The 16,472-nt window shown below is 35.3% G+C and overlaps 1 protein-coding gene across 6 annotated transcripts in view; it reads left to right on the top strand.

Moving 5' to 3' along the window:
• The window catches only part of SLC7A2 (solute carrier family 7 member 2), a 67,951-nt gene that overhangs the window by 46,866 nt on the left and 4,613 nt on the right, over positions 1-16,472 (top strand). For 5 of the 6 annotated variants that reach the window (XM_081045688.1, XM_081045686.1, XM_081045683.1 and 2 more), the window contains 10 exons: positions 806-1,196; positions 1,681-1,836; positions 4,382-4,547; positions 5,708-5,841; positions 6,790-7,012; positions 9,258-9,394; positions 11,998-12,100; positions 13,612-13,817; positions 14,901-15,067; positions 15,871-15,979. In XM_081045688.1, coding sequence (XP_080901814.1) covers positions 821-1,196; positions 1,681-1,836; positions 4,382-4,547; positions 5,708-5,841; positions 6,790-7,012; positions 9,258-9,394; positions 11,998-12,100; positions 13,612-13,817; positions 14,901-15,067; positions 15,871-15,979 — 1,777 coding nt within the window. In that variant the 5' untranslated portion in view covers positions 806-820. Of the gene's footprint in view, positions 1-805; positions 1,197-1,680; positions 1,837-4,381; positions 4,548-5,707; positions 5,842-6,789; positions 7,013-8,865; positions 9,006-9,257; positions 9,395-11,997; positions 12,101-13,611; positions 13,818-14,900; positions 15,068-15,870; positions 15,980-16,472 lie in introns of all 6 variants that reach the window. The other variant, XM_081045687.1, reaches the window with a different exon arrangement.

Below are 16,472 nucleotides of genomic sequence, written 5' to 3'. Positions count from 1 at the left end.
ACATTTGATTATATTGACTGATAAGCTGCATATACCATTATACTCCCTGTTCCTCAGTTATTTTCTAATCTGCTGAATTATATCTCTGTATACAAGGCCATTGAGGGCTTTTTAACTTTTATACTTTTTTATACATAAATTGCACATATTCATCAGAGATAAATTAGAAATACATATAATATTAGCAATATAATACACATTACATAAAATACATAGAAGTAAAAATTAGCCCACAACCCAAAGATCAGTACTGTTAATATTTTTATATATTTTGCTTCAGACTTTTTGCTGTAATATGTGTATACTTTTTTCCTACTAAAATCCATACTTTGTTTTAAAACCTGATAATTTTTTTCAGTGTTAGGCAGTTTGGATCTGTCGGGGTGGTAGAGGTAGAGTGAACCTTTTCTGTCTCACTTTATTCATGCCATTTAAAAAGAACACATAATACTTGGCATGGACTTTGGGTTCATTTATTTATTTAGAGATCTCAAGTAACTATAAATAAGCACCTGTATTTTACTACAAATTCATACTTAAATTCATTCTCCTATTTCTTTACACCCAAATAAGCCATTGTCGCAGTCTCTTCTAAAAGGGCATGTACGGTATGAGTGAACTCGAACAAATTCACACCTTTGGCTTATTAAGCGGTCCTTCTGATAGCTCCGGGCCACACCTCTAACAACAAGTGAAAAAAATAAAAATCCAGGAGCCATAATTGTGCTGAGAACCTGGGCAGTTGATTGGAGGGATGATGATTCCAGATCAGCTCCTAACCTCCTCCCTTCTTTCTCTTCCTCAGGTTGACCTCTTCAGAATGATTCCCTGCAGAGCAGCGCTGTCTTTTGCCCGATGTCTGATCCGGAGAAAAATTGTGGTTCTGGACAGTCTAGAAGACTCTAAATTAAGCCGTTGTTTATCCACTGTGGACCTCATTGCTCTGGGGGTTGGAAGCACTCTTGGTGCTGGGGTTTACGTCCTTGCCGGAGAGGTTGCCAAAGCTGATTCTGGCCCCAGTATCGTCCTTTCCTTTCTCATTGCTGCCATTGCTTCTGTGATGGCAGGCCTTTGCTATGCTGAATTTGGCGCCCGAGTTCCCAAGACTGGGTCTGCGTACTTGTACACTTATGTTACTGTTGGAGAGCTGTGGGCCTTCATCACTGGCTGGAATCTTATTTTATCTTATGTGATAGGTAGGTTTCCAAAAATCAATCTCATGGTGTGGAATGGTAAAAATAGCACTCCTGAGTCAGAGTCTGTAGGGTTCCATTGTGGGTCTGCGTTAGTTCAACTACGTGATCTTGAGTGAATCTCTTGATTCCTGGGTGTCTCCATGTTCTCATCTCTAAAATGTCTCCTCCTAACTGCAAAATTGGGTGATTCTGCTTCATCTGTGAATATGCCTTTTAGTGAATTTGAAAACCTGTTGTGATTTAAAAAAAAAAAAAAAAACACTATAGTTCTTTACAGCAGATAAAATTACCTGATTCCACACTTAATGAACTTTAGCATTTGATTACTGTTGTATAATTATAACATTATAATTTTATATGTGATTAAAATTTTTAGTTCTGTCTGAACTAGCCCATGTTTACCCTAAAATAGAGTGATAATTGATGTTATGTTAATTTTCTCCCAGTGACCTTGTATTCTCTGAATGTTTTGTGTTTTGGGAAGGTACCTCAAGTGTTGCAAGAGCATGGAGTGGCACCTTTGATGAACTTCTTAACAAACAGATTGGTCAGTTTTTCAGGACATACTTCAATATAAATTATGCCGGCCTTGCAGAGTACCCTGACTTTTTTGCTGTGTGCCTTATATTACTTCTAGCAGGTAAGAAAACCAATTACACTTCTCCGTATGATAAGCCAGACTAATTGTCCCAGGAAAATAGGTTACCATGAAAATTGGGGCCTAAATTCCCCAAACTAGGCAGCATCTGTGTACACTCAGGTTATTATTGGAGATCTGCGGTCCTCACCACTGGCTAGGGTCACAATTTATGTGATAGGTATGTTTCAAAAATAAATCTAAGTGTGTGGAGTGGTAGAAATAGCACTTCTGGGTTAATGACACCTGGAATGAACTAAATAATAGGATGAGGCACATCAGTTTTATAATACTGATTGGAGATTTGCCAGAATGGCAGTGAAGTTTCAATAGGGAAGAACATGTAATTTTGGGCATTATTTCGTTTTGTTGGAATAAGTAAGGATATTTCCACGCATACTAATTCTAGAAGAAATTCTATTTGTGCCATCATCTATATAATGTAGGCACCAGGTTGAAAAGGAAGCACATTCAAGCCACCTGTTGTATTTTAATGTAGACATTACATAGACAATGTACTTGATAACTAGGATTTTTCCATTTTCATCAGTACTGTAACATAGTGGTTTAGAAAGACACAGGAACTAGAGTTAGAGTACCCAGATCATTAATCCCATTCTGCTACTTACTATCTTTGGAACACTGAGTGAGTTAATTTTTCCATGACTCAGTCTGCTCATCCATAGATATCAGTGTGTATCTTGTACAGACTTGGTACCTAGTAAGCACTTAGATGGCAGATAATTTTATTTTGTAGGCATAGTTAATACCCTACTGTCCATTTATATTTGTTTTTAAATATTTGAACATTTCCTGTTTTGATTGTCATTTCTACCTCCACTCCTGTTTGAATGTATCAAGGATTGCACTAAGAATAAAATCCATATTTGTTTCCACTTCCTACTTGATATACCCCAGGTAATCTGCCCCTCGCTTTCCTTTCCAACCTTAGTTCCAGCTACGTTCTCCCTTGGTTACAAAGACATGATTGAAAGATATTTCTATAATGACTTGTAAAATTATATAATTTTTAAAATAGGTTTACCCTTAAAAACATTAGTCATTAATTAAATGTTTCATATAGGGATAGAGTTAGAGACACGAACAAAATTTATAGGTCTAAAAAATTGGCATTTTGCTTCTAATATCAAGGAAAATCATATCAATTGTTTTTCAGCAGGTGATAGATTTTGTTTGTTTTGGTTTCTAAACAGCCTAGCTACCATTAAATTAGTTACATCTTATTTTATTTAAGGGTGGTTTCAATGAACTTAAAATATTTGGCTTTAATCTCTAAACAATGAGAAGCATGTGACTGTGACACAGTTAGAATCATTAAATTCGATGGCAGGACTCAGGCCTTGGCCTCCATCATTGTCCTGTGTTCACTGACCATCATGTCTTTACTTTAAATATAGGCTAAGCTTCCATGATAACTTTGTTATTAGAATCTTTGAAGATCAAAACTTCCTATTATACATTTTATTCATATATATGTTATATATGAGCAGACTGCACATATATAATCAACACTAATATTAAAAGCAAATAACAAACTGGGAAAAACACAGGCAATACATGATAGGCAGGGTGCTTATAGCATTATTATATAAATAAATCTTATAAATCAGTATGAACAAGAATAGCCTAACAGAAAAAAATGGATGATTTAAATCAGTCCAAACTTTATGGAGAATGTTTTGACTATATGAACCAAAAGCCTTGTATAAAAGTGCATATCCTTGATACAGTATTACCTTATAGAAAATTATTGTAAGATAATTAGCAAGTGTACAAAGATATACAAAGCTGATTATGGTCAGTACTGTTTATAGTTTTAAAAAACTAAAAGTGACCTGATTGTCTATAAATAAGGGGTTAAATTATAGTGTCTCCATATATGGAAGATAAGCGGCTGTTAAAAATAAGATTATATATTTATTGACATGAAAAATGTGTGTGTGTGTGTATGCACATATGTGCAAAATTCTAGAGAGGAATTACCTTTGATCTTTATTTCCTTCATATTTTTTTTTGTATCTCCAACTTACTTGAACAGGAAGTTGATTACTTTTATAATCAGAATATAAAACTATTAAAATGAGAACCAATTTAACTAAATATCTGTTTGGCGTGACAGTTGAGGAATTATTTTGTTGATATATTTAGTTAATATAATGCAATCATATTCGATTGAGCTTTTACTTTCAAATTTTTGCAGCTACTAACCTTGATATGTCTTTAGAACAACATTTCATTAAAATTAAGTTACTTTACCCCTACCTGCCTGTTGGTAATAATAGCCAAAGTTACTAGATTTATTTATTTCTTGGAGAGTGCTATTTCCTATCTGTGAGCATCATCTGCCTTCTAAAATCAAGTTGGTTATATTCAGAAGACATTATTTCACAGGCAATGGGTAAGACTTTGTAATAGAAAGGGGAAATGTGAGTTAAATAGATGAATGCTGGTGAAATAAAGCCTCTGCCTCAAAATGCCATTATCTTTCCTACACGTAAAAACTTAATTATTTTTTCTTTTCCTATAGGTCTTTTATCTTTTGGAGTAAAAGAGTCTGCTTGGGTGAATAAAATCTTCACAGCTGTTAATATCTTGGTCCTCCTCTTTGTTATGGTTGCTGGCTTTGTGAAAGGAAATGTGGCAAACTGGAAGATTAGTGAAGAGTTTCTCAAAAATATATCAGCAAGTGCCAGGTAAAGCATTTGGGTTTTTCCCCTCTTGTTCTGAGTTTTTCCTTAATTTGCTTAATTTGTCTTATGTTACATTTTCCTCTAGAACAATGGTTATGAAATTTTTGGCTTCAGAGACCTTTCTGAGGGTCTGTTCTATCCTAGGACTTTTCTTCCCAGGCTGGCCTCAAACATAAATAGCTATGTTCACTATTGCACAGCTATAAAACCATGCAGCTGTTGGTTCTCAACTTCAATCTCTGTTCCAGGTTTAGGGGACAGAAAGGAGATTGTAACCATTGGAAAAATACTTTTTTTCTTCCAAAGGTTTGCCATTTCTAAATAACAATGAGTATTTTTGAGCCATGTGTCCTTCGGATCTTCTCTTGCGACCACCATTCGGTTTCATTGCGTTTTTTTCAGCCTTGTAGTAATTTTCAGGCCTCGTTTTCTAGAGAATGTTACTACGTAGTTGCATAAGCAAACTTATCCATGCATTTCATTTTAAACGTGATAGTCTCAAAGATTAAATTAATAACAATTATATATGAAAGGTTTCATCATAGGATTTATTTAAGCATAATATTCCTATGTGTATATGAAATATGATTACAAAAATATCTATTACATGGAGTGAGGTATGTCCATATGTTTTTCTTTACATGAGCTGTCTGATGAGGCAAAAAATATTCTGGTTTTATACAATTTTTAGCATGTAACAAAATATTCAACTTCAGTATTATTAATCAAGCCTAGAGAATTTTATCTCACCTTTTCAAATGTCTTCACAGTAAATTGTTTAAATGTGCAGTTTGCCCAGTTGTCCAAGAGATGGAAGTTTCTAGTCTTTATTTCAGATCATGGCCCATAGATGGAGTCTGTATTCTCAAAATCCTGTCTGGCTGTGTGTTCCAGCCACAGTGGGTCTAGACCTCCTGCGAATGCAGTCAGCCTCTAACATCAGTGTCTGTAACCTGATCTGTAACCTGAGATGGTGCCATTGTTGGGAATACCACCGTCTCTAGGACAGGGTCAGAGATTCAGGGTTTACTTTTAGGTTGGTGTATGTCAACTTCAAAAAGCTGATGAACACAGCAGCCTTCTGAGGATGTAGTTTCAGACAAATCACCAGAAGAAGCAGTTTCATATGAAAATGACATTTGGACATTTGTTCTCCTTCTTAGAGAGCCGCCGTGTGAAAATGGAACAAGTATCTATGGGGCTGGTGGCTTCATGCCTTACGGCTTTGCAGGAACTTTGGCTGGTGCTGCAACTTGCTTTTATGCCTTTGTGGGATTTGACTGCATTGCAACAACTGGTAAGAGCAGTCTTGGCTCTAGGTAGAAGGAAAAGGTGCTCTTTGTACCACTTGAGGACCCGTGGGTGGCAGCAGAGGGTCAAGAAAAGAGAATGAGATGTGGAGCTGATTCTAGCCCCAGCTGTGACACCTGCTGTATATAATAAAAAGAATTTACTGAAACTCGCTGAGTCTTGGTTTCCATTGGTAAAATTGGGAGAGCAGTACCCACCCCTCAAATGTCATGAAGGTTACCTAAGATATAGATACATATGAAAAAATACTGTGAGGGAATTCTGCATGAAAAATGCTTTGCAAGTGATCAAATACTTTATAAATGTTAGTCATAATTATTATCCTTAATCTTCTATCTGCAAGTGTTATCACAGTGACTAACAAATGATGACCATGCTCTTAAATTGTCTCTTTTTTAGTAGGACAAAATATATTTCTCTTTATCCTATACAACAAAGTAATCATTCCAGAATCACACTCCTAAGTATCTGCTCTGTTCATATTTTTGCATGGCCTTGTAATTGACCGTGTTTTAGGTGATTCAAATGCCAAATCTTATTGGAAGGATCCAAAATATACTATTTTCTTTTAAAATTAGAGTTTAATATAAATAGATGAATTGGGTAGAAGTTTATCTGAAGCCTTCATATTTAAGGACCTAAGAGTATCACGACAGTCATTTAATCTCTGTGGATTAATCGTTTTCAAAATGGAGTCTATTGTTAAACATTTAATAGTAATGGTCTATCATGTTTTTTCTTTCTGGAATTGGATTTTTATGTCATAGCAAGTATCCTTAAGAAGAGAGAAAATTTCACATAGAATAGATGGATTAAGTTAAGAAAACAGAAGGAACAAAAGCAGAGTAGAATTACTCTGGAGGAGGAGCAGAATTAATGCTTTACCAATTAATGTTTTATTAAACATACAAAACTTTTGTTTATGTTTCCTTAGGTGAAGAAGTCCGGAATCCTCAGAAAGCTATTCCTATTGGAATTGTGACCTCTTTGCTTGTTTGCTTTATGGCCTATTTTGGGGTCTCTGCAGCTTTGACACTTATGATGCCATACTACCTACTGGATGAAAAAAGCCCACTTCCAGTAGCATTTGAATATGTTGGTTGGGGACCTGCCAAATATGTCGTGGCAGCAGGCTCCCTCTGTGCTTTGTCAGCAAGGTACGTTTCATTACCTTTGGGTCAGGGGCTGTTTGGGTTACTGCAAAGTTTAGACAGTGTCTAAAGAATTCCTTTTGTGTGTTTTAAAGATAATCCTAATACGAGAAACATATTATGCAACTGTGTATTCTCTGAATAGTTTGCCCAGAATTGCTTGCCTTAATCTTAAGTGATAAAGTCCTCCCCTCCTCATCAGTTAAGAGTCAGTTTTTCAAGATAATGGTAGTCCACTCTTCAGTAGAAATACATATGGCATTGGCACTTGCACCCACGTACACACTTGTATATGTCATACGTGTTCATATATGTCTGCATTATAAAACTTTAAGAAGCTTATACTACTGGCTCTAGTGTCACTCAGCTACAGACAGCTGAGACCTTAGGTACAGACTTGACATTTTTTTTCTGTTGCCTTTTAAAGCAATATGAGGTCTGTGTTCATGGAAGCTATATACTGTGGCATTGTTAAATATAATATGATTTTTATTGTGAAACACTGAGACTTTTTCTCTTAGCACTGATCAGAGTGAACTTGGTCTAGAAATAGAAATTATTATTCTCAAATTAATGATGGAAATTTTTATAATAGCTATGTGAAAAGAAAAAAGTAACTCAATCTCAAGTGTTCGGATTTTCAGTAGCTGCTTGTATCGATACTTCAGAATTCATTTCTCAGGTTTCTTGAACTACTCACCTTTCAAATTAACATATGATCATAAGATATTTCATTCTAGTTTTATACTGTACTATACGGTATAGCACTTTTATGAAGAGAAAATTAATATCTGCCTGATTACTAATTTTTTTAAGTGAAAATAATTTTCTAAAAGTCTGATATTGGAAAAAGAAATCTTTTTCTATAATTCATCAGCCTAACTTTTCTTTTCTCAAAATCCTTTTCATTTTCTATTCAAGATCATGTGAATCAGCAATTAGAAATTACCCCCATTGGTTTCTCAGCCATCTGCTAGTGAAAAGTTTTATTCTGAATTGTTTCAAATAGTTTCAAAAATCTGAACTGTGACAACAAAAATCTAAACTTGCCATCACAGTCCTAAAAGAGACAAACACAGACTTATCTGTGGCCAACCTCAATCCAGCTTTATTAAAAGATGAAGAAGATATATTTTTTTAAATAAAATATTTTCTTTTCTTTTAAAGAAAGAGTTATTGTTCACAACTAGGTCATGTATGGAATAATGCAGCCAATAAGCAATCAAGTAATTTAAAACATCTACATTTTTTTAAACTTTTAATCCTGGCTACATCTATGTACTAATCTTATAGTGAGCTGATTTTTTTTTTTAAATCTTTTCTCTATCTTGATTATCTTATGATGCTTGGAATTATTGCTAATTTGAACAAAGACCAGGCTATATGAGGAAAAATAATTGTAAAATAAATATAAAAATACGTAAGTAAATAAATGAAGGGACTATTCTATGAAGTCAAATTACTTAATCTCTTCTTTAATTACCTATCAGTTTAGGAGTTTTATTTTCTGAGTTTTTGCCATTAATAATGTCTTAATGATATGATTGGTTTGGGTTGATTGTTAAGTCTTAATTACTTAATGTTAATTCAGTAATAATCATGGGCATGCAAAAATCACTTGCATTGTTATTTTTAGTCTTATAATTGTGCTAAGCAAATATCTGCAACAGAATAATAAGTAGCACAGTAGTAAATATTGGCAGATATTTTTAAATGGCCCATCATAATACGTTTTAAAAATAACATGACTTTAATCACATATGTGATGCTGAATTTTATACAATTACTTAATTTCAATTCTGCGATGTAATCTTGCATGAATGTGTTTGCCATACTGCATGTGTTTGCTTTTTATTCAGTCTTCTTGGATGCATTTTCCCAATGCCTCGTGTAATCTATGCTATGGCAGAGGATGGGTTGCTTTTCAAATGTCTAGGTCAAATCAATTCCAAAACGAAGACACCAATAATTGCTACTTTATCATCAGGTGCTGTGGCAGGTGAGAGTTTACTTTCATTAAGAAAATTGGGGATCTTTTCTCATCAAGGATTCTGAAAAAATATGGACAGTTAGGTAGTTTTCTATTTTGATGTGCATAAAGGTCAATGACTTTTTTTGTGAATGTTTCCTATTTTGAATTTTGGGGGGCATAGGTTCTGCACTTTAGTGTGTCTAGTCTGTACCTGTATGTACCTGTCTGGAATACTGCTTGTAATAACTCACACATGGATTATGAATTTTTCTGTTCTAGTCTTCTGGGCTCTATGTTTCCTTTACCCCGAATTCTGTTTGCCATGGCCCGGGATGGTTTACTGTTTAGATTTCTTGCCAGAGTGAGTAAGAGGCAGTCACCAGTTGCTGCCACATTGACAGCAGGGTTCATTTCTGGTAAGCTTTACAAAAATAGGCTTCTTCAACATTCGACTTGAACATTTCTTGCGCATGCATGACTTATACGGAGGGTCTGCTTGCTGTGCATGTAAGTTAAAAACAAAATCACTGATAAATTCAGGTCCTGGCATTGGGATTACTTACATTTGAAAATTGTGGTGGCAGTGGTTTACTGAAACTCATTCTTAACTGACCCTTTGGGATTTATTTGCTATTTTGTTAATTTAACCATTTGGGCTTCTAACAAATGTGTAAATGGCTCTAATTGTTCTTCACTGTATGACAGATATGAAATGCTTTTCAGACAGATGAACTAGCATATATAATTGTATTGTTAACACATATAATTTTAATTAAAGAATGATTACTTAATTTTTGACTTATTCATTAAGAATAATGATTCAATGCTTTCTTTTTTCTTCAGGATTTGAGTTGAATATTGCTAAAGGACCATAGCATTTATGAAAAGCTAAAGTTTGCCCATGCTTAATTAAGCATCAGAAATGTCAAAGATACTTTATACTTGGCTGTTGTAGTCACTGCTGTGGGTATGGTAGATGTCCCCACTTCCTGGGACATGGTTTTCTAAGAGTAAACCCCAGTAGGAATCTATTTTTCTTTCAACAGTTTTGGTATTTAAGTCATGGTCTAAAACTCCAGAGGCTACCTTTTGGATGTAAAATGCATTTGGACAGACTCTTATTCCATGCACAAATTTTCAGATATTCTATAGCTCAACAGAATGGCTTAAATGTCCTTTTACAGGAAGCAAGAGAAAGACTCTAGCAAACTTTGTAGATAAAATGATAAACTATCTTAGTAGTAGAAATTCAAACCAAAAACGATAATTTTGCTCAGGCACTAAATTGTTGGGAAATTAGGTTAGAGAATGCTAGTAGTTAGTTATGTATGAAATGGGATTTTTTTTTTTCCAGAGTAAGAAAGAATTGCCTAAACAGCCTCACTTTGTAAATATTTTCTAATAAATTTGGCATTTTATTGGACATAAGATTGGAAAGTCAAGTCACTTATTTTCTCAGAGCTTAGATTTCTGCCCCCATAAAATAAAAGTTGCACTAGATGATCTAAAGCCCATTTTATTATTAAACAGTGCATTATTATATTAAAGATACTTTATAATAATGACAAAGGATTACACGTTTTATTAACTCCACACAAACTTTATATTTTCCAACAAAACCTTGCCCAGTAATACTCTACTATATACTCAGAATTTTTAAAAATATGTCCTTCTTCCTTCAGGAAGAATTTAATCTGGCAGCATAAGAAGATATTAAAGTTAATAATTAAATGAAGATAATGGTAACAAAGGGCTTTTTAATGCTATAAAATATTGTATTTTTGTTATTTTTTACTCCCATACCTTACTTTGCTTATTTTTTAATTAGATGAGGTTGTATGGGTAATTACTTTCTTCTGTCTTGGCAACATTATTTTGGCTGTGATTCTTATAAAATGTATTGAAATTTTAATAATTTAATGTACAATATACTAGCAGTGGAGACTTTTCAAAGTAGGTATGAGGTGTATTTAAAGGAACAATTTAGTATTGTAGGAGGCATATGTACTTTAGGTGGAACTCTGTTTCTACCTAGTAGTTGTAACTTTGCTAAGTTAACCTGTCTATAAAATGGGGATAATAATCCTTAGGGCAAGCCATGCAAAATAACTGTTTTTCATTTGTTTGTTTGTTGTCAAAAACAGTCAAATACTGGTGATTTTATATGGCTAATCCTAAATAATTTTTCCTGTCTCACAGAATCATTGAATTGAATATAAAATAAGATCATAGAGATAGATATAAAGCTTGCAAAGAGGTCTAGAACACCATATAAATGGAATGTGGTGTTATCTACTTACTAAGTTAGGGACAGCTGCGTGGTAAATTCAAGTTAATATTATCACTATTTTGATGTTTCAATGGAGAAAAAAAATTTAAATGCAAGTTAACTATTCCAGTATGTAAAGTAGATTTTGCCTCTTAACATTGTTGGGATTTGGATACAGGACCATAAACTGAGCTCTCAAATCTAGTCAGTTTTACTGGATTGTGTGGTTTTAATCAAAGTAGAATTTAACCTGTATATAAGAAACATAATTTAATTGGAAGTTATTTTACTTTGTATATGATATAACTCGAAATGCAGATGTAAATCAAAATGATTATGTATCATTTATAATGAAAGCTCTTCTGTTTGAATTCTTTATGGTTTTAAAAAGGGAGCTAGCTAATATTTTTCAGCAATGTTTTTCTTCTGAAACATCAAAAGAGAGTATTCTGTTATATAATATTTTCACTCTTTGTCAAGCCAATATTTTTCAAGTAATCAAAATGGATGATTTTTATAAATCAAAGTAGTTACCTATCAGATAATGGGGTTTTTTGAAGTTTTATTAGCAATTTATATGACCTAAAGAACATCTTATTAATTGTGAGAAATGCATTTTCTATACTTTTTTTGACTAACTTTGGTACTAAAACAACAAAAATGTCAGTCAGTTGTTCCTGACTTGAACATTATCAACCGTGTATAGAATTTTATCATTGGCCGTTCACCATTCTTTTCTTTTCCCATTAGCTGTGATGGCATTTCTTTTTGACCTGAAGGCACTCGTGGACATGATGTCCATTGGCACTCTTCTGGCCTACTCTCTGGTCGCAGCCTGTGTTCTCATTCTCAGGTGAGTTGTCCTCGTTGACAGATGGTTCTGAAGGATGTGCTTTCAGAACACATCCATGTGGGGCCCAGGGGATAAAGAAAATTGGGACTTACCATCCTTACTTTTAAGGAGTTAGCAGTCTCACAGAGCCAAGAGGTCATGGACATAGAAACATCAATATGAAGTATAATAATCATACTTGGTCCTTAACAAAGAATCAAATAGAGTTGATAATTAGTGAAAGGTTGTCACAATCTATGTGAATGGCAGGTTCTCCTAATGTATAAAGTATACATTTTATACATTTGTATAATTATACATTTATAAGTATACATTTAAGTATACATAAGTATATAAGTATAAGTTTACACTTATTCTTAAGTATAAAGATACTTAAGAATATTATACTTTCTGTCCCAGTAATTTAACTGCTGAGATTTTATACTAAAGATTTAATCAAAGAGGCACACACAGATATACATATGTAAAGAATGTTCATGGAAAAGATAATTTACATTAGTGAAAAATTGAACTAACCTGAATATCAATAAGAGAATGGTGAAATACATGAGGATACATTTATTCAGTGACCTCTTCTACAACAAAGAAAGTGATATTTTATTATTTGGAGAAATATATCAGTCTCAGGATATAAAGCTATATGTAGCATCTGAATTTATTTAAATAATAACATAAATGTACATGAAGAAATCAACTTTTTGTATGTGTATATATGTATATTTATACACATATAAATATATATATACATATATATATATTTATATATATATAAATGCATTTATGCCCTCCTGAAATTGTCCCAAAATGTTATCAGTGATGAACACTGTGCACTAGTTTTAATTTTCTTTTGTGTACTCTTGTGCATTTTTTTCTCAGTGAGCATATTCCTTAGATGGAGGACAAATGTTACCTTTCAATTTAAGTAAAGGCTGCTCAGAGGGAAGAGACCACCCTGGGGAGGCTGGGGCAGATAGTAGCAGGTGAAGCAAGCTGATATCTTGACACAGGCTATAGAGGATAAAATAATAAAGGAGAGTGGCACTCATGGGATTGGGAAGTGGCACAATGGCGGGCGAGCGAGTCAGGGTGAAGGTATAGGACTTGGGTAGGCGAATTGAGAGGCAGATTGTGATGAGGCCTTTAGCTGCCAGACTGAAGACTACATGTTATTCTGTAGCTGATCCTTAATCAGTTTCTGTGCTGTTCCTGTGAACCACGTTTCCTTTGGATGTAGATATTTCAGAATAATCCTCTATTACCACACTTGTCTCACTTTAAAATGTAGCTCCCTTCTGCATCTAATATATAACTTTCTAAATAAATGGCTATCAAAGGAAACTCAGAGTTGGTGCATATATTATATTGAGCAGGGGCGGGACTCCCCGAGAAGTGGTGAGATATTGCACAAGCTGTGACACTGTAAGATACCTCATTTAGAGTCTTAGGTGCTCATTTCATTTGAGCCAAGGGTCTCGTTCAGAATAAAGACACAGACTTTTATTTGGGGGTAGGTACCAGCCCGGCTTACCTTATGAGCAGCCCAAATATTCTCCTGAGAAAGAAGCTCTGAGATCATTTGCCAGTGCAACCTCGGAAAGTGCATCCCAGGCCATCATGCTGCAAGGACAGGGTTTCAGCCTGCGATTCCTCTTCAGCCCCTCGGCTCTGCCTACACAACAGTCATCTTCTCTCGTGAGCTTTCTAGTCGGATTCCTTGGTAAGTGCTTTCACTGCATGCATTACGAAGACCCAACAGATGTGTGTGGCTAGAGCAGGTATGATGTGAGAGAGGACAAAAGGCCTCACATTACCCGAGAACATGTTAGCAACTACCCGGAGCCCTGAAATTTCCACCTAACAGGTCACTAGACTGGATATCATATTTGTATTAGTAAGATAAATGTATCACATTTGAGTAAATGAAGATGACAGGAAGAAATTCCCTTAGGTGAGAGTGGCAGAAGTGCCAAATCGGTACATTTCATTTGCTGTTAGGGAGCTCCCTGGGTGAACGCGGCAGGCCAAGGACAGCTGCCAATCACGGAACGGGGACCCAAGGAGGCTGGCAGGCAATATAGAACATCCGTGTCTGCTCACCCACAGTTGTGTAATCTTTCATATTTTCAGCAACATTTATTGAGCATCATCTATGTGCTAGGAACTCTGCTGGGATATCAACAGATATCTCTTGATATCTTGAGATATCAAGAGAGATGGCCCTTGGACTCACTGAGCTTTACAGACAGGATTATAGGTAGCAAGCTAGGGGCCTCTGAGAGCCCATAGGATGGACTCCTAATGCAGACTTGATGGTCAGAGATAGAGTGGGTGGGTGGTGATGTCACTCGGTGAAATAGGGAGAAAAGATGCAGATCATATATTAGTTGTTTACATTAACAATCAGTATTAACAACAGCTAAAAATGGGTAGACTTGCCATTTCCCATTTTTAAAAAAAGGGAATTATCCATCCCTGACAGCTTCCCATTAATCCATGTAATATAGTCTGGGACAGTAGCAGATGAGGACCCAGGTGGCACACGGGCGGACAAAGGGCATAAAAAGCAAGAGGGTAGTGGCAGAGGGGAGGTTGACTTCTGAGGGGGAGACAGTCATGAGTCAGCAAGCAGTGTTTCTTAAATCAGTGAAATCAACCATTCTGCTCATAAAGGAAATGAAGAATCTTAGTATTTGGCAAGAAAGAAGGAACTTGATGTCCTACCAAAATGGGCTATTTGAATGGAAGCATCTGAGTGAAGTGTGTGTGCTGATTTTGTTTTGCATCCTTATCTCCTCTGCAGCGTTTCTTGTTTTGGGCCTGAGTATTTTGACCACGTACGGAGTCCATACTATCGCCAGCCTGGAAGCATGGAGCCTGGCTCTTCTCGTGCTATTCATTGTTCTCTTCATTGTCATAGTTCTCATCATTTGGAGGCAGCCCCAGAATCAACATAAAGTAGCCTTTATGGTATGTGTAATGAGGATTAGAGATGCTAAATACTAATGCACATTTTCTCTTGTACGTTAGTTTTTGTGAGTTGTCTCTTTAAAAAAAAAAAAAATAGGACTTCCGATGAAGTTAACCAATGCCCAAGAGTGTCACAATTCTTTGAGGTGTACCTATTTGTCATAAGTATTCTCCCTGCATTGGCTGTGTTACTTCCCTTTTCAAAATTATGAATATTCTCCCATCAATATCTTATTATGTATACATAGTAGTAAACCAATTTCTTTTCAAATAATCTACAGTAGTAGAATACTAATTAGACTATTTTGTTTTAAAAACTCAGGACCCTCTCAGGAAGTTTATTTTCACCAAAAGCCCTTCCACATCAAGTGAAATTATCCTGTGCCATTCTAACTAAGGGCAGGTTTCAGCTTTAAGAGAGTTTTCTGGAAGTATCCCCTGAGATGCTGTGTGTATCCAGAGTTCCAGAAGCATGTCCTGTTGATGTCTGAACTGAATCAGTAGACCCTAAACTAAACTGAAGCCTAAAACCCATTGCATCTTGGTGATGATGCAGACATCACAAGGCTGGGTAAATTCCCTGTGGCTTTGGGCTGCAATAATTAGTGTAAAATGTCATGCTCCCCTTCGTATTCTCTAGAAGAATGAGTTTTATTCAGGTTGTCCTTTTTGTAAGAATATAAACTTAGTGAAACAAAGTCAAAGTGTATACAGTGTCAAATTAGTTACTACCATGTCAGAATAACTTGGGGAATGTGCTTTCAAAATTTGAGTATATTTAAGAAGATGTTTTCCCCCCTTAGGTTCCGTTCCTACCGTTTTTGCCAGCATTCAGCATCCTGGTGAACATTTATTTGATGGTCCAGTTGAGTGCAGAGACTTGGATCAGATTTAGCATTTGGATGGCACTTGGTATGTCTTTTAATATTTTAGCTTTCTCAACTTAGGTTTTTTTCCAATTCCATGCACTGCGATTAGAAAGATTCGTCCCTTCCCCCTTCCTGGAAATTAAGGCTTTTTCCAGTTTCCTCCTTGCCCAATTTTTAGAACATCTGAGGGCTTACTTTTCCAGATGTTTTCAGATGCCTTTTTAAAATTCAGTGTCTCTCAGTATGCCTGTAGCACCGTATAGGTTCTATTTTCTGCAGCTTAATGGATGAGAGAAATGAAGCCCCCAGATGTCAAAGGATCTAACTTATAAATGGCAGCCCAAGACTCTGATTGCAAAGCCAGTGCCTTCCAGTGTGCCAGGAAATTTCTGGAGACATTTTGAATGTGCTATTAGCAATAAATCTCTTTTCTGATATCTATCTTTCATATTATGAGAGCCTGGGAGGGAGGGGAATTTAGCATAAAATAATATGAATGAGCTTATTTATTTCTACATTACACTGTTTTTCATTGT

This window comes from Rhinolophus hipposideros (assembly GCF_964194185.1).
Source record: "Rhinolophus hipposideros genome assembly, chromosome: 4".
In the NCBI taxonomy this organism is placed as follows: Eukaryota; Metazoa; Chordata; class Mammalia; order Chiroptera; family Rhinolophidae; genus Rhinolophus; species Rhinolophus hipposideros.
This window is presented reverse-complemented; position numbering and strand designations above follow the sequence as displayed.